Source organism: Alligator sinensis, unplaced genomic scaffold, assembly GCF_000455745.1.
Source record: "Alligator sinensis unplaced genomic scaffold, ASM45574v1 scaffold796_1, whole genome shotgun sequence".
Classification (NCBI taxonomy): domain Eukaryota; kingdom Metazoa; phylum Chordata; order Crocodylia; family Alligatoridae; genus Alligator; species Alligator sinensis.
Genome location: NW_005842141.1, coordinates 1717967 through 1736830, shown reverse-complemented (window position 1 = coordinate 1736830; position 18864 = coordinate 1717967). Strand labels below are relative to the sequence as shown.

General features: G+C 41.2%; 1 protein-coding gene across 6 annotated transcripts in view; it reads right to left on the bottom strand.

Annotated features, from left to right (window-relative positions):
* DDC (dopa decarboxylase) overlaps positions 1–18864 on the bottom strand; it is a 107039-nt gene that overhangs the window by 4371 nt on the left and 83804 nt on the right. For 2 of the 6 annotated variants that reach the window (XM_025206121.1, XM_006025329.3), the window contains exons 13-14: positions 15007–15108; positions 6057–7151 (exon numbers count right to left, since the gene is read on the bottom strand). In XM_025206121.1, coding sequence (XP_025061906.1) covers positions 6939–7151; positions 15007–15108 — 315 coding nt within the window. In that variant the 3' untranslated portion in view covers positions 6057–6938. Of the gene's footprint in view, positions 1–74; positions 249–6056; positions 7152–15006; positions 15109–18864 lie in introns of those variants that run through there. The other 4 variants (XM_025206122.1, XM_025206120.1, XM_006025331.2 and 1 more) reach the window with 4 other exon arrangements.

Sequence of the window (18864 nt, the reverse complement as noted above, 5' to 3'; positions counted from 1 at the left end):
ACCCCGCGCCGCGCCGCGCCGCGCCGCCGCCGGCTGGCCCTGGGGCGGGCCCGCGCCTCCCGGTTGTGACATACCCCGCCCTCAACGGCCGCGTTCCAAAGCGGTTCGGGATGTGTGGGGGAGGGGTACAGCACCTATACGAACCGCGGCCTCCTGCTCCCGCGCCCGGCTCGCTCTTTCCTCGCCAGCCCCGCCCCCGTAGCCAGCCAACCAACCAGATGCCAGCAGCTCCGCGAGGTACCGCCCATCCCTCCCTCACGTGACGCCAGGAACACTTCCCCCTACCTCCCCTCGGCGAGGTTACGCGCTCTCATTGGTGGCGCCGCCGGCCAATGGGAGCGGAGTCCGTGCCTGAGGGGGCGGGTGTTCTCCCGCCGGCAGCGCAGAGTGCGGGAAGTTGCAAAGCGCCGGTGCCCAAGGCTGCTCGCCTGGGCTCTGCTCTCCTGAGCGGGGCGGGGATGGACTCGGGTCTCAGTGCTGTAAAGCCTCAGCTGTGCAGCTGGGATGGAGTTAGCCAAGCTGCCGCGTGCAAGGCGTTCTTGTTCTCCCTCGGGTCAAGCCTGGTGGTGTGCGAAAGCTTGGCCGGCTCCATCCCCGCCACAGAGCTGGGCCAATACTGGAGCTCATCCTAAAAAACTGGCACCGCTGCTGGGCTATTACAGCTACAGCATCTTTCTTGTGCTATTAAACCCATGGTACGGCCATTTCCACGCTGTTGGAAGTCTATTTTAACCCATTTGTGTTCTGTCTGCAGTGCCTGTGAGGTGTCTTTTTTCTTTTTAATAGGGCCAAATCATCTTCCAGGCCAGGCATTTAGGGAGCCCTGAACTTGATGAGTGTTGATAATCTGTTGCCTCTTCCACTGAGCCTCTGCTGACTCAGCCTCTGCCTCTCATCAAACGAAGTCGGTGGCACTCAAGCTTTGGGTCACCCAGAGGTTGAGCCCCCCCCCCGAGTTAGGTCAGGAGGGTGAGGTCATCCTTTGTACATGAGAGAGGGCTTAAGTTTTCTTGCACAGGTCAACTTCCAGGAGCAGGGCTACGGGGAAGGGAGCCTGTACCTTACAGACCTTGTGCTTTTCTTTATATCCATAGACAAAAAACCCAAATGCTTAAAAAGGTGAGAGCGGAGAGTTAGGAGACAATAAAGGCACCTAAGCTCAGAGGTCATGATATATGAACATTTAAAATAGCCTGAGAGTTGATGATAAAGAATGTGCAAAAGGGAATTACACGTTCCATCCAGAAGCATGTGGGAGCTGCAAATCTAGTCACCTCTGCCCCAAATATTGACAAGAGGCAAGGATTTCTTAGGGCCATCTAATTTTATTGGACTAACTCCGTAGTCGGGACAGAGTTAGACGAATGAGCTTTTGAATGCCAGGCGCTCTTTGTCAGGTCTGATGAAAAATGCCTCTCGCAGAATTTCTGAACCATTACAGACAGCTACATCTTTCTTACCCTACCAAATATCTCCCTTGTCTCACTAATCATTTCTCCAGTTTGAACTGCAGTGTTCCTCATGGCACATTCCAGGCACTATGAGTGCTCATTCCTGTCCACAATTGCTTGTGCCTGCTGTTAAACACTTTGGCTGCATCCAGACAAGTGCAAATATGCAGTATGTGGTGCAGCAGACCTGTCTGCGGTGCCACATGCTGTGCATGCAGGCATTCCCTGAGCTGCTACCTTGCAGTGTAGAGGGGTATGACCCTGAGAGATCCTGGGGTAAAAAAAAGCTGCGCCTTAAAAAAGCGCAGCTGCACATGGAGGCAGTGTGCTGCCCAAAGTCTTGCCATCCAGGCTCCCAGCTGCAGGAGCGCTGTGGCTGCAGCTGCGCAAGGTCTCAGAACCGCAGGTAAGGCTGCTGGGACCAGCAAGGTTGCTGGCTCCAGCCTCTCCTACCCCACCCGGGGTAACCTGCCATTCACCAGTAGGTGCATGGCATGGGCATTCCCCAGGGACATAAGCAGCAGCATAAGGGCCACCCGCATGATCCGGGGACAACAGGGCAGACCCTACAGTGAGAGACTGCGGGACCTGAACCTATTCAGCCTCCACAAGAGAAGGCTGAGGGGGGACCTGGTGACTGTCTATAAACTCACTAGGGGGAACCAGAAGGGTTTGGGGGAGACGCTGTTTCCCCTAGCCCCCGCTGGCATAACAAGGAGTAATGGGCACAAGTTGATGGAGAGGAGGTACAGATTGGACATCTGAAAAAACTACTTCACAGTTAGGGCGGCTAGGAGCTGGAACCAACTTCCAAGGGAGGTGGTGCTGGCCCCTACCCTGGGGGTCTTTAAGAAGAGGCTGGATGCCTACCTGGCTGGACTCATTTGAGTCCCGTTTTTGTTTTTAGGGTTTTTTGTTGTTCTCCCGCCCTGGCGGGGGGTCGGGCTGGAAGATCTATTAGGTCCCTTCCGACCCTAAAACTATGAAACTATGAAACTATAAGGTGTGCCACAGCTTCTTGTCCCCAGGGAAACAAATGTCCATGCCTGTTTGGACATGAACCTTGATTTAAGCATGAGTCTGCAATGCAACCAAGTGTAACTGCGGCATGGGTAGACATACCTGTACCTAAAATAGAGTAGATATGCACCTTATTGACTAATTAAGATATAGAAAAAGGCATAAGCTTTTGTGGGCTGACACTCACTTCACCTGAGGCTGTGAAAGGATTTTCACAAAGCCGTGTATAAAAAGAAGAGAGAGATTTAAATACAAAAGACAAGGGAAGGGAAGAGCTGTGGAGGGGGAAGAGGGGAGATTCCTGGAAGAGGAAAACAAACAAGCAGTGAACCCATAGAAACACATGAGTCTCAAAAACCAATTCAAGTAATGAAATAAAATTCCATAGGCCTTGTTTAAACCATACTTAACACAATTTAGTTTGTGGATTACTTCTTGTTCCCTAGTTTTCCATACTGTTTTTTAAAATTTTGCTTTCTGAGAACAGCCACTCTCAGGTCAGAAATGCCTATGCCTCCTGTACCTTTAATTAGCTGAGCTAACTGTAGTGGGTCACTAGAGATCAGACAGTCCTCAACTTACAATGTTTTGAGTTACAACATTTCTAAATTGACACTCTGTTTCAACTTCATGACATCAGTTTTGACTTAAAACGCTTGATCCAATGCGATGCCACGCCAGTAAACAAGTTCGCAGCGTCATTCATCTGCCTGGAGAACATCTGTCCAAACTTCCTTGGACACTTTCTTTAAGAAAGCAGACAAGACTCAGGAAAAACCTGTAGCCAAGACTCCTGAGAAGACTCAAGCCAAGAACCCTTCAAAAGGTCCAACCAAGAGCCTTTCAAAAAGTCCAGCAAAGTCACCTCAAAGAAGTCCTTCCAAATCAATATGATTGCTATTTACAATATAAATACATTAATGTAGCTATATTACTCATCTATAATTGATCGAGTACAAAATTCTGGGGTATTTTTGGTGAAAATAGGGTATTGGGCCTTGGTTCAGGAACCAATCTCCCATTTATAACATTGTTTCTTATGGGAAAATTGGTTCCGAGTTGCAACATTTCGACTTAAGACGCAGTTTTCAGGAACCAATTGTGTCGTAAGTCTGAGGACTGCCTGTACCCTAGTTTCTGAGTGGGCTATACAAGCCCAGCAAAGACCCTGGATGTTGATATGGACAGCAAACTCTCCTTTTCCTATGGCCTGCACTGGCTGGATTAAAATGAGCACAGATAGGCCCGTATAATGCTGCATTCACATATTGGCTTGCAAAGCAGATATGTCTTTAGTCACCAGTTCGTTACTGCAATGCATAGCATTGCATTCCATATGGGTGAAAATACAGTGATTGGAACATTTAGGTACTAGTTGAATTTACCATGCTATGATTACTACCTACAGCAGATCAGTTCACAGTGGGCCCAATTTTGCCATCTTGTGATTTCACTACCATCAAATTATCCCACTGTAGTTGGGAAAACGTAATTTTTCTTATTTTGGCTATAGCTCTAGCCATAATTTGGGTCTCATGGTGATACCAGCCTGTAGAATTTTTAGAGAGGGTTTGGGAAGGATCAACCCATGACCTTACACATTTCAAAATGGACATTGCTCTATACTCAATGGTGGAAACATATAACAATGAGCCCATTTATTGACAGTCCCCACCCCCCCCAATCACTACCACCACCACCCCAAATTGTCTGAGCAAAGAGAGAGGCTGCTAGAAGAACAATAATCAAGAAGGTGTACAGACAGATTTCCCGGTGGTGAACATAAGTGTATTAACATCAGTACAGCTGTTTCTGCTTAGGCCGGTGAAAAAAATTGCCCCTTAATATGTATGAGAAATGAATAAATAAGGAGAGATTGTGACTAATAATAAATATAAACAACATAAATGGCTTCATTTGCATTTTATTTCATCAATAAGCCTCATATGTTTGGCTGATAAACTTTGGATACAGATTTCAAGTACAAGGAACTTGATATTCACAGAAAGCTCAATTAAAAAGACACAAAACTTTTTCCAGTCATAGTCATGCTGATTCCAGGCAGAGTAGTTAAGATACTAGCTGTCACCTATACTATTCTAGTGAGATTTGCTTCCTTCCTGAGGTTCTGTTTTCCAGTGCTTTTTTTCACTTGTCTGTTTCAACTCCTGCCTTTTAAGAATTTGAAGTGCAAGAGGGGTTTAAATAGTTTAGAACACAATTTTAGTTAACAACAAGAAATAAAAAAGAGCCATGTGGGTAAAATTCACAGAATATGGTATTCTTGCAGTTTACCACTAAGAAAAGAGCTGAATTCTAGATAGAATGACAAGAGAAGAGTACAAATGTAATAATTTAATACAGCTACACTTTTCCCAAAGCCTGATGAAGGGACTTTGATCCCGAAAGCTTGCAGAAAAGGACAGTTTTCTTGCCATTTTCCAGTTGGTCTAATAAAAGGTATCATTTTGGAACTAAGAGTTCTAGTTTTTTGTATATAATTTAATACTAAGCACTCATTAGCACTAATTAGATAAAGACCTTTTAAAAATATGCCACAGTCAATAGCAAAATATATTTATAATCTCCCATTACAATGACAATGTAAATGTTGGACCAGCTAAGGAAACATCTGCAGGGTTATTCAAACTTGCCTATTTAAAATCTATATTTCCCTCATCTATCAGCTACATTAAATCTTTTGGGATTTGGATATTCTGCTTAAGTGCTCTTTAATAGGCTTCATAATTATAATTAACATTAAACAACATGAATCAGCACAGATTGTGTCAGCTTTTGACAAAAGGCACAATAGAGCTAGGTTCACACATTAACTATTCATAAAATACTGCATTTATCATCAGAAGCCAGTTTACTAACAGATGCATTATATAGCTGCAGGAAAGTACCATCAGTTATGGTTTTGCTTCTAATCAGTTACTTTTTACAAATTATGCTTTTGTTCTTGAATTGATTATATGGCCCAGATTTTTTCAATGAAACAATTCAGGACAACAATTACCAGCCTGGGAGAAAAACGGTACAAGAGACCACGAAAAAGGTTTTCACAGCCTCTGAACCATCTCAAGCTGTTAGAAACCAGTTAATATGAAATACAGATTTTTGCCTAGTGTTAGATGAGGTTGATAGGACCATTTACCTTTTGTTTAAATGCAAGCTACTAAAGCAAAATCAGTTTTACCATTTGAAAAATATGTTTGGACCAGAGCTGCATGGGAAACCAAAATAAAATGGTGAAAATTTGTTAAAGAAGTTTTCCTCTGAGGTCAAATGGATAATATTCTCAGGCTTAGTGGAGCGTGCAATTTTTAGTCATTATTATTAGCCAGGTACTAATTTCAATTAAAGTTGTTTATACACCAGAATAACTCAATTTGATTTTCATGGCCTAATCCTGGATTTAGCCTAATTACGATATGACCTCTTTTGTCCTAAACACAGCTGTTTATCTATTACAAATAAAATGTTGGCCTATGTGGTGGGAAAGCAATAATTTTCCTCTGGTTACCTGGTATTCTTTTTATAATAAAAATAAAATATTAAATTATAAAATAAAAATTATAAAATTAAACATATTTGAGCATTAGACCTGCTGGTTGTGAATACAAGTGACAAAATGGCTCCCTGGGTCATGAGAACAGGTTAATGTTTTTTTTTTTTAAATGCAATCCTAAAGGAAAGAAAACAGCAGCTTAAATGTCCAGCTTGATTTAATCTACTGACTCTCTGTGGACAGTCATCTATATTATGCTCTTACAGATATTCTTAAAATTTCACATAAACTGCACTTAAGTCAATGAAGTTATCAAAATTTAGCATGGTTTGGCAGAGGGCAGGATTTTGTACAGTGGCTCAGTTATTTGCCTGAACTCTGCCTAGCTTTTAGACTGATTTCATGGGAAATCTTTATTACATTTTGGGCTATAGGATCCCTTCCCCACCTCTTGTTGTTCCTTGGTTTCACCTAATGAAGTGTTTGTCTAAACATGCAAAATTACCATGGCAACAAACAGTATTGTAATAAGGTAGTTTCCTGGCTATGTTATATAATAAAATGGTTTAACTTTGCCTGTTTACACAGGACCAAACAATGATACAACCAAGTTATTTAACTTGAAGTCATGATTTTTACTGGAGCATCATACTCTTTGATGACAATTATCACACACTTTGGTTCCATCTATAAACAACCAAAACCAAACCAATGCATGATTTGTTCAGGAGACTGTTACAATACAATTTGCTGACAATTCTGCTGATGTATCTGGGCCACATAATAGCAATTGCTACATTTTTTCCCCTCACAATTCCACCTCTTCACCGCTTTTTCCCTCCTGCCACTAAAAGAACCCAACCCCCCCACAAACAAAGCCCAAATTTAAAAAAACTTTGGCAGCTTGAAGACAGTGTATTTATTAGCTGCCTATGCCCTATTCAGCACTGCCACTACTGGCATTGCTTTGGCTCCCACGCTTTCAGAAGTTCAGTTGCTAGTTTTGTGATAAGCTGCCAGGCCAGCTGGACATGGTTAGATTCCACTGTGCGGGAACAAATGGCAAAACGCAGCACAAACTTTTCTCTCAGTTGGCATGGAACCAGATGAATCTTCTTGGTATCATTTATGTTCTTAAGAAATTCCTCATTGAGTTCATTGGAGCCCTGAAATAATTACAAACCAATACTTGTGACATTAAGCTTCACCTGCTTGTTTGGCACATCTAAGTTGCAAAATCCAGCGTCCAATGCCTAATAATAGGACCAGCTTAAACTTGCTATTTCTTCCCATGTTCCAAATTTTTAGCCACCACAACACTGTGGGATTATAGAGGGTATTTTTTTCCAATTGCTTTGTGAGCTGTAGTCCCAAAATGGTTTAGGCAGATAATTCTTTGGGCTCTAGCAATCACACTCATCTGAAACTTGGTATGAAACGACTCATTATATTAGCAGACAAGGTTTTTTTGACCTTACATGCCTATATTCTTAGACCAACACTTCATTATTTTAGCTGCATGTCTAGTATTCCAAAAGCTAATAAAAAACAATCAGGAAGTTTTTCAACAGTGTATATTAATATTTGTGAACCAAATCATATATTGCTTATTTGAGCCTAAGTGCCACTGGGATATATTTAAATAAGTCAATAGAAAGGATTTCAAAATCTGATAGGAATGAGCAAAATTCATTCCTTTACTTCATGCCAAGCATGAATCTGGTGTCTCTTATTAATAGGACTCCTAAAACAACTTTGGCCTGAAGTTCTGTGTCTTTATAGAATTTGTTCTTCCATACAATATCTTTTTACAGCATTCAAGCGCTTTAGAAAGCTGAAGAAATTAATCCTCACCATGATAATTAAATTAATATATTTAATGGATAATGAATTTAATCATTCCTTTACTTCATGCCAAACATGAATCTGGTGTCTATTTAAATTTTGTCTTTCAAAAACCCAATGATCTGAACACATACACGCTATCCAAAAGGCCCCAGTTCTAGCAAGTTTTGTCTGTATTAAGACCCCTGCTATGTTATATATCCTACACAATTAACTGCTTAATTGTGTAATACATTTAGATCAGCCACACATGCAAAGTAATTTCACACAACAAAAATGACTATCTAGCTATTAAAAAAGGCAACTGGCTATAAAGTTAGTGCTTGAAAATGTGTAACAACTCTATAGCTGGGTTCTATTCAGCTTTAATTTGACTGTGTAGGAGGGCTGTGCAAAACAGCACCATTTCGCTTCGACCTCTGTTTCAGCATTTCGACGGAACGGTGTTTCATTTCGAGTTTAGTTTTGTTTCGAAAGCACTGTTCCATTTCATTTCGTTTCGTCAAAACATTTTCGATGCTTCAATGCTGTTTTGACATTTTGCGCATTGGCTATGATGGGGAAGCACAAAACTGAAGGAGAAGTAGCCTCCTCTGATCACAGGCAGATCGGGACCTGCACTCCGGCGAGGAGTCTGGCAGAGCTCCACAGCCCTCCTGGAGGTGCAGGGGGGAGGCTGCCGCTGCTGCCTGGGACCGGTGTGGGGAGCTAAGCCGGTGGAGGAAGGCAGAGCGCAGCCCTGGTGCTGCACTCCGCTACCCTGCGCTGGGCTTAGTTCCATGGGGTTGCAAGTGGCTGGGAACTGAGACTGGTGGAGGCAGGCAGAGTAGGCAGGCAGACCCCACCTCTCTCCACCAGGTTGCAAGCCAGTGGGAACTGACCCCGGTGGGGGAGGAGAGGGGGAGCGCAGTCTCAGGGCTGTGATCCCCCCCAGGCTGCAAGCCGCTGGGAACCCAGCCTGGGCTGTGCTCAGCCCACCCTCCACCGGGCTGGGTTCCCAGGCACTTGCAGCCTGGTGGAGGGAGGAGAGGTGCAGTCCCAGGGCCACGCTCTGCCTCCCTCCACCAGGCTCAGCGCTGAGTGGCTCACAGCTCCATGGAACTCAGCCCGGTGGTGGGAGGTGGAGTGCAGCCTCGGCTCTGCCCACCTCCTGCCACCGGGCTGAGCTCCATGGGGTTGGTGGAGCCAATCAGAGCGCAGCCCAGTTGCGGAAGGCAGGCAGAACTGGCGCTGCACTCCGATCAGCTCTGCCAGCCCCAGGAAGTGCAGCCCAGTGGTGGGAGGCAGGGAAAGCCAGGGCTGCATTCCACACCGGGCTGAGCCACATGGGGCTGCGCGGAGCCACTGAGAGCACAGCCCTGGCTCTCCGCTGCCTCCCACCACCTCATTTCATTTCAAGGCTGTTTCAAAGCCCTCTGTTTCATTTCGATTTTGCTGTTTTGAGCTCAAAACAAGTCGAAACAGCATCAAACCGAAACAGCTGGCAACATTTTACACAGCCTTACTGTGTAGCAGGGTCCTTAGTGTCACAGCATTGCTATTGTTTTCCTATTTCTTTTTCTGCTGTCTAGGAGAATGAGCCTATCTAATTTTTATATCATCAGGCTGGGAAACAGCCTCGGCCTTGCTGATTAGTTCACCATAGTTGCTTTTGTTGACTACCAATCTTAGCAACTGTTCTTCTAGGAAAGAACAGAGGCAATGCAGTATCCCTTCCCTCACCTCCATTACACTACCTGACTGCAGGTGAGGCAAGCTTATAGGTATAGAGTTGTTCTTTACTGATGCCGTCAGAATCCTGCATAAAGCAATTCACAGATGGGATAATCAACCTGCAACATTTTCCTGGGGAAATTTATAAAAAGCACTTAAAGCTTTACATATATCTATATATCTATATCTATATATAGATATATGTATGACAAGGACAACAAGTCCTTTTTAAAACCTTGCCTTGTTGATTTTTCTGTTCTATGCATTGTGTCACATCTGACTAATCTTTATGAAAACAAAGCATACTTGAAGACAATTTATGGTCTCCCTATTGGCCCCAAGTTGTCCCAAATCAAAATGTTACCCTAAACTTTAGGGAAGTTTGAATCCTGAGCAGATGCCATGGCAGACACTTTTCTCTAGAACATCTTCATGCTACCCCTATACCATCGGAAGTCGGTGTTGGTGAAATCCTTTGTCAAGGGTCCATTTTATTGATAGTGAGGGGTCCATTCCTTTGCTCTGGGGAGTAAATCCATCATAAAAAACTACAACCCTTTCTGCCTATCTAAAATTCAGCAACACAGTCTTGACATTTAAGTCCCTGTTAATTTAGTGCCCTCTGGTGGGGGGAGAAGTACTTTTTTTATATCCCTCTTCTCCAAGGGTCCCACAGAAGCACTAAGGGGCTGCTATGACACTTAGGTGTCACATCAGATTGAAGTTAGTGATAGCCAATTCTCTTCTGGAGCTATGGGAAGCAAGTAGGCAGCTCCAGTTGCATGTGTCAGTTTTAATAAGACACCGTCCTTGCAGCCCCTTAGAGATCTGACTAGCCTTTTTTCATATTCATCTGCAGACATGACAAGACAACCAAAAATTAACTCTTTAACCTATTACCCTACCAGTTTCTCTCTGGCATTTCTCTGCCTTATAATAACTAGACATTAGTGTTTTTTCAACAGCCTGAAAGAGAAATGCACAGAAGCTAGTTATAGTTTAGGAACAGAAAGACAAATATTTCATCCAAAACAAAAGAGGGAGAAACTAGTTTTTTCTGCTAATGCCACAAGGATCTTCAATATTTCCCTTCTAGATATGCAGCAGTGGCACACTAACTTGCCTCCCCCCTTCATGCTTAAAAAAATTCAGATATGCTGCAGCACCTGTAGTTCAACAGGATATTTTAATGGGAATTACATAAATACGATGTTTTAAGAGTGATTCAGAAAGTTAACTAAGTTACGCAAGCACAATCATACCAAAATATATTTGTGTAGACTCCTTTTATGAGCAATCAACAAAAGGAGGGAAATGATGAAGGCCTTGCTGCCCCCTGGGCTCTAATAAGTCTAGCCTTCATAAAGTCAAGTCTTTATTCCTCAAAGTGCCCAAGAACTTCTTAGCAAGACATCCATCTACCTGCTATTTCATAACCGTCTGCTGTGGAGGTATTACACCTTCCTCTGAGGCATCAGGGACAGGAGGTGGGACTTAGATGGAGTACTGATCTGATCAAATGTGACAATTCCTATGTTGCCATGCTCCATTTCATCAGCATTGTTCCTTCAAAGTAAATGCAGAGCACTCACTAACAGCTGTCACTGGACCTACAAAAATGCAGTGTTTGCTTGTTTCATGTTGGAGAATTGGCTATAAGCAACATCTCACTTCCGTAGAACCCATGCCACAAAACCTTTCCACAAGCTTTTGAAAAGTTCTTGTTAGGAGAAAAAGAAATATTCAATGCTATCAGGCCTTCACTAATCAGAAAATCTCCACAATTCATGCAGCATCTGTTCCACCAGCAGGGTACCCTTTTTATTGACAGCACAAACACAAAAGAAACCACTTTATAGCCCTAGCTGAGTGCAGGCTTTACTGTAAAGACATTCATTTTGACTCCTCGACCAATTCCATTAAGCCCAGGTAACTGGGGCAACTGAACAGCAAAGAGAGGAATGTCAGAAAAATAACACCACCTAACCAAAAAGAGCCAGACTTGCTTCTGAACCATTGGGAAACCCAGAAGTGTGTGCTGGTATCGTGCAGACTATGAAGAACCTTAGTGTTCCAGTTCAGCCATTACAAAGGTTTTACACTTAGAGAAAGAATTTATGATGTATAAAGAATTTAGGGCATCCTCTCAAAGATTACAATTCTTACCCAGGGACAGAATGACTTTCTGACCATTTCTAAGTATATTCATTAATTCGATTATAAATAAAAATGATTTAAAAAACTAGTCATTTAAGAAATATAGCACTTAAGACTTTTTTTGTTCTGAATGTTAATAACAGAACAATGTAGACTTTTTGTACTTTAAAATTGAAAATAGGCTGTATTTGACGGAATTAGGTTATAATTCAGCTAAGCTCTTAACTACATCTGCATCTAACTGTTGTGATCACTCTATCATATAATGTAGAAGATGCCCTTTGTATAAGACACACCTGTAAAAAGCATAAAATTATGAGAGAACATTTTAAACAAATTTGATTGACTTTTTCTCAGCTTTTTTACATGATGTCAATTATTTTCTACCTATGTCTGGTGTATAACACACACCTTAATTTGTAAGTTCCTTTGGAGGGGGGTAGATATGTATAATGCACAGGGAAATATGGTATAGCTTGTAGGTAGGATCAAGTTGATGGATAAATCTACCTTGAAACCAGTGCTGTGATTGCAGCTCATGTAGCCAGTCCTGAGCTAGCTTTAAACTAGCTAGCCCACATGCTTCTAGTAATGTAGTAAGAGCAGTGCAGGGCTCATCCTGGGCTAACTGCCAGTTTCTCAGGTAGACTGTGGAGCTTGCTGTGGACCATCATGTTGCAGTGTAACAAGAAGCCCCTTCTTGCCTGTACCTTCCCACCCCCCATTTTGTGCATTTCTTTTTCCTTCTAAGTACTGGCAGAGACCTAGCACACACATTGCATGGGTGTGGCAAGGCTTGGAGCAAGCCAGAAAGCTGAAGTGGCTTGCTCTAGAAACCTACAAACTACATGTACATATCAACTGAGCTAAGTGTTGCTAAAGGAAACAAAAGAACTAAAATATCCACTTTTAAGCAAAGCCTGTAAGAGACAAGAAAAGCCAAGGTGCATTGAAAACATGACTGTAAATATAGGCTAGTGAACACATTCCCCCGTTAATTAAGACCTGTTTCCCAAAGCAAATTTCCCATATCTGTCTAAAGTTTTATGTTAAATCAGTCTACGTGACTGCATCTAACCTATGTCACTTACTGTCCCCAGTGGCCTTTGATCCTCACTACTTCATATTGCATTTTTATATATTTCTCACAGTGCATTTTTTTATATTTCATCTGTCTCATCTTTGCCTTGATATTCTGTATTTTATGTTTTATACCTTTTAACTTTTAACAAATGTATTTTTTAGAGTAAGTCATACCTTGTATTACTAAAATTATTATTATAAGAATACACTGGAATTGTAATCACTGGAATTGTATTGCTGTACTGGGCCGGTCCCCCTGAGTGAATGTGAGTATGTATGAATCAGTAGATAACTGAATGACAAAGCAAGAGCCTCTGGTTGTTAATTGACAATAGCCTAGCCAGAGGAACTTATCATTACAAAACTCTACAAGCAATTTTAAGCTAATCAAGCAACCTGAGAGACAGCCATTGAATCAATCAAGTCAAGGGTGGACTCCCAAAACTGCACCATCAGGCGGAACCCCCAGTGACTGTGACTAACAGCTGTCATGCATTACTCAAGACCCACGTGGGACAGTGATCTCTGGATTGGGCTGCCAAGATGATGCCGAGGGATCACAGAAGTCTGCCAGAGAAGGGATAAAAGACAGTGAAGCGTGACCCTGAGCGGTGCCCTCTCATCCAGCACCCGACCTACTGAGACAGAAGGACAAGCACAAGACCCCCCTTTTGGAAAAGACATCACCTTGAAGGAAGCTGACCATTGACAGCAGACTAGCGCCTCAGATAGTTATGAACCAACATTGATGCTACACTACTATTGCAGCAATTGCGTGTGTGTGTGTGCATGTGTGTGTGCGCGCTAAGGTGACCAGTACCCATCACAATCCCCAAAGGTTCACATTTATAATTTTATTGTAAGTTCACATCCCTTCTAATAAATTAGAATTTATAATGATCCTGAAAGTTGGTCCTTTGTAGCTAACAGTGGTGGCTATTATGATATTGTTACCCAGGTTAGTTAGTTTAAAACTAACAGGTACATCTACATGAGCTGGAGTCATGCTTTGACTGCAGTGTAAACATACCCAAGAGCTCAGGCTATTCTTAAGTAAAGTCACTATAAGATATAATGGTCCTTGTCCACATCCTTCTTGAACTGTGGTTCTGGGCACCACACTTCAAGAAGGATGTGGACAAGCATGAAAGGGTGAAGAGAAGGGCCACCCGCATGATCAAGGGCCTGGAGGTCAGGCCGTATGAGGAGAGACTTTGGGATCTGGGACTGTTCAGCCTGAGCAAAAGAAGGCTGAGAGGCGACTCGATAGCTGCCTACAAATATGACGAGGGAGAACACAGGTGAACAACTTTTCACAAAAGCCCCTCTCCCCCCCCACCAGGAAAACGTGGACCAATGGACACAAGCTAGTCAAGGAAAAGTTTTGGTTGGACATAAGGAAAAACTTCTTTTCTGTATGGGTAACTAGAATCTGGAACACGCTTCTAGCAGAGGTGGTACAGTCGCTATCTCTGGCAGTCTTTAAGAGGAGGCTGGACAAATACCTCATTGAGCTCATTTGAGCCCAATTACTTCCTGCCCATGGCATGGGACCGAACTTGATGATCTTATAGGTCCCTTCCAGTCCTTTTTTCTATGATTCTATGATAATACATTGAAGAGATTTATCACTGATGCTGTTATCTTCAGAATAGGTGAAATGACATGTGGTAAAATTTTCTTTGATTTTCTTCTTTAGAGGAATTAAGGGAAAGAATACATTCGATAATTTAAGATTAAATAAAATCTTAGAGGATTGTTGTAATTACCCCAAAACAGGCAGTATAAGCTTAATAGAAATTCGGTCATGTTAAAGTACAGCAAAACCTGTACAGCCTGTACAGTACAGCCTGTAATGACACTGAAAAAATATGAAAAGTGTAAAAGTTTAATCCCAGACTGTAAATCCTAAAATACATTAATTATGCAGATTAATCATATGCTTACTTCCTGGTGTCATTACAGAATAGATTTAAGGCCTCCTAGGTGCCTTAATTAATCATTTCTATATCTTCACATACTTGCATTTTTTAAAATTTATCTGATGTTCAAAGAGCATCTACCTCAGGATAACTTTGGAATATATAATTTATCATTACTTTCCTGCAATTTAAAACAATTATCTTAACTAGAAACACATGCTAGTCCAGTACAATAAATCTCATCTATCTGAATGTATACCCACAACAGGACAGGGGAAATAAGAAGCCTTTGCTACTTTACCTTTAGTCGGAAGCACACCAGTCCCAATATGACCTCAGAACAGATTTCAAACCGTTCATCCTGGAGTACCAACTGTTCAAACTCATGTGATAACTTCACATGCTGAAAAGAGAGGAAATGTCCAGTGTATAAATCAGTCATGGTCTATAATTATTTCCACCTGCCTACCCATGCTCTTAAAAAATATTCCTAGAAGCTACCCATGACCAGCTAAAGTGCTCACCCAGCACTGTTTGCTCATATTAATTTATATCTTATTCATGATAATTATGTCATATTGAATGAAATAGTTTGAATGTTTGTAAAGGTTGCCCATTAGCCAGTTTCAGGAAGAAGATAGGATTTATCTCCTTATCTAGCTCATTGTTTCGGAGCTACGTGCAAGATGTCTTGACTTCACTTAAAGCCTTAAATTAAATTGTATCTTTAGAAGTTTTTTACAAAGAAAGCAAATATCCTGAATTCCGAGACATCAAAGCCTAGGGCCTTTTAACCAAATTGCTAAGAAAAAAAGTATTTACAGCGATATGGAAGAAGTCTCCCCAAGAGTAATTTAAAATGCTCAACAAAGGTAATTTCTGTTGAGTAAGATCCGAGCCCAAATTTGGGAGTTATGATAAGTTGAGTAGGAGGAGCCCACTGACGGCAGCTCACTCAATAAAAACCTGTAACTTACTGTCCCAATTTGGAGGTGACTTCACTTGCAGAACAACGAAGGAAGAATTGCAAGTGTAAGCTCGGATTAGATTGATCACCTAATCCAACCTCTCCGTGAACACGAATCTCTTAGTTCACGCTGAAGCCGCGGAGCACCTGAAAAGGACTGAAGGAAGGGGACGTAGTCCTATCACTGGTGAGCCCAGCTCATTGAATCGTATTGCTGAGGCCAGCCCATTGAACCGTACTACTGAGGCCAACCCATTAAATCGTACTACTGAGGAATGAAACCATATTTTGGTATTTGGCTTCTCGGAATTCTAGGATTGTAAGTATATTATGAAAAATAATAGTATTGATTCAAATTTAACTTTTACTTGTAATTGTAGTTGTTTTTGTAACACTAATTCTTATAGCATTGTTTGGGAAGGAAGTGCATTTGGAGCATTGTTTCTGATATATGTAATTATTGTGTTTTTAATGTTTGTGGTGTTTCTTAAAGCTAAGCAGTGTTATATACGTAGCAAAGAGTTTTAAAATAAAATTGTGTTGTATAAATTAAGTGTGTAATCATTGTGAAATCGTGCAATCAGCTAACTACTCCCCCAGCCAGTGCATCAAAACGAATCAGTAAATTGTGTGGGATTTTCTCTATTCCATAACCCACTAGAGACAAATTAGAGTTTCCAGGATAGAGGACAGGTTAGTTCTAAGCTTTTGGCCTATTCTCTCTCTTTCCCCATAGCCACCCACCTATCCATCGCTCCCTCCCTTCCTGCCTCCCTCCTATTTCTAGTGTATCTTTCACAGTAGTATCTTGGCATGATTGTAAAATATCATGTCAGTTTATGGTGCCATATTAAGAATAATCATAATAACTCCAAATAATAATTTATCTCTGACTGTGTCATGTGGGATATTTCATTTTTAAATTTCAATTTATTTTCATTGTCTCTCTCTTTCCTGCCCAAATATCTCTGTAATATATCCGCCAGCAAATGTATTCAAAAGGTACTTCAAAAACTATTTGCTTGTAAGTAAAATGCATCTGGCGGTCTCAGCTGAGTTATTTTGAATTTATTTTTTAAAAATCTCATTACACAGTTTGCTGCAAGTTGAGCAGTCCAGCAAAGCTTTTTGGGGGAAAAAGAAAAGGTTCTAGATGAAATGAGCATAAAGAGGACTTTTTCCTTTACCTTAAGTTAAAATGGAGTTCAGGTGCCACTTAGTACCGCCAAGTTCCTAGCTTTCATGGGATGTATGTGTAAAAAAGGATGCTTTTTATTTAAGAAATCAGATGTATCAAGAAATATGCAAGTCAGTAACAATGTGGAAAACTTTAATATCTGTGTAATGCCTTGAAAATTCACATAATTTTTCCTCAGATAGTAATTACATACTTTAAAAACTTGCAATAAGGTTACAAATTTAAAACCCACAGAATTTAGGAAATGAAACACATTAAGGTTCACAGGACAAGAAATATCCTGTGAATATTATGGAAGCCTTATCTCTGAAAATGGTGCCTTTAATGGCCCAGTAAAGCAGAGTTTAAAGGAAGGCATAGTATGTAGGACCATAGATCTCCATTGGCCATCTGGTTCCTCCTTCAGGTGAGAAATCATCAATTTTTTTGATGTGAAGGGGGACAGCAATGCTGGTGCTATGTTGGGGTATTTTATAACCATTCAGCTTTTTTGGTGTTAGGGGGAACAGCAGTAATATTTGATAGGGAAAAAGGAGTTACCCTCTTCCTACTTTTCCTGTCTGGAAGGATGTGTTCCCTCACACATCTCTCTTTAGTTAATGGAACTATTGTATTTAGAAACTTTGAAAGTCAGATCCTTGTGCTTTTAATTTTCCCCCTACCTTATGTCTAGTCTATATTAGCCATATATAAGGTAGGAGCCTAAAACATCTAGTAGGGTTGGAATGTAGCTCTAGTCATGATGATCCAGGAAATATCTGAGGAAGGCTTTTTTGTGATATCTAGTATTGGACCAGCTGTATGGTTGAGAGAGTTGCTGGACAAGCTTTTGGACATGAGCTGCTTGTAGACGATAAAAAACAAATGAACAGCACTTTAAACTCAGTGTGTTCCCACACCAAGCCCTGCTCCTGCCCAGAAGAGGTAGTGTGATAGCTGGATCTGGCTCGCCAAACGACTGTATAAATCAGGCGCTTTAGTAGGACTTTTGGGGTGCTTTTATTTAATAGCTGATTGAATGAGCTTTAGTTAAAAGTGCCAAAAAGCCCCACTGAAGAGCCCTATCAATACAGATGCTGCAGAGCCACACTGAAGTAACACGCTGCTGCTTCTGGCAGTCTCAGACAAAAAGTTTTGTCTGTCTTAAAGTTCTACCATTTTAAAGCACCTGTGCTCCAAAATATTTTTTTTTTCATTTTCTGAAGTGTATTTTTTCCTTTCTGCATGTTTTATTTTTTAAAATGAAGGAGGATATCAAACAAAAATAAACAGAACCTTTTGTTTTGGGCAGAGAGTGCAGGGAATATTTGAATAATTGAAAAATTTGAATCAGCTTATAAGGACTTTCCAAAAGTCATAAACAAGGTGAAACAGAAATTATAATGAAAGATTATGCATTCTTAATGATAGATTTCTGATGTTTGTTTATATCTTAATATAGAAAAATCTTGTTTGATTCAAAACCTTCAAATGGATGCTTTGATAGGCCACATAACCAATCTCTTCTTATATTTTTGCCATCTCCTCCCTCTTGTACCTTGCACTCATTTATTACCACTTATCTTTAATTAAATTGGAAGCCTTTATGGTTCCACAAAAATAATACTTTTAAACACATTAGAGACACCTGGACATTAACATTATTAATGCAAATAATAATGCGTTTGCAACTGTGAAACCTGAGAGAAATATATACAGTATGTTTTCTATGCTATGATATAAGCATTTATTCAATATTCATATTGTGAATCACACCTCTTGTATAGCCAGGTGGAAATTCACAGGATGCAAATCCAAGCACATTTGGTCTAGCAAAGTGATACAATGTAGAATTCCTACTAATTTCAGTGAGGCCAAGATTTCACCAATAGCACATTTTATGTGCTCTGGCTAACTGTTATACCATTAAACATAGTGGTCAAAATCCTGACATCCTTAATTTTTCACAGTCTTTGGGCAAAATTACTTATGAATTTAAGAGCAATTTAGACTGA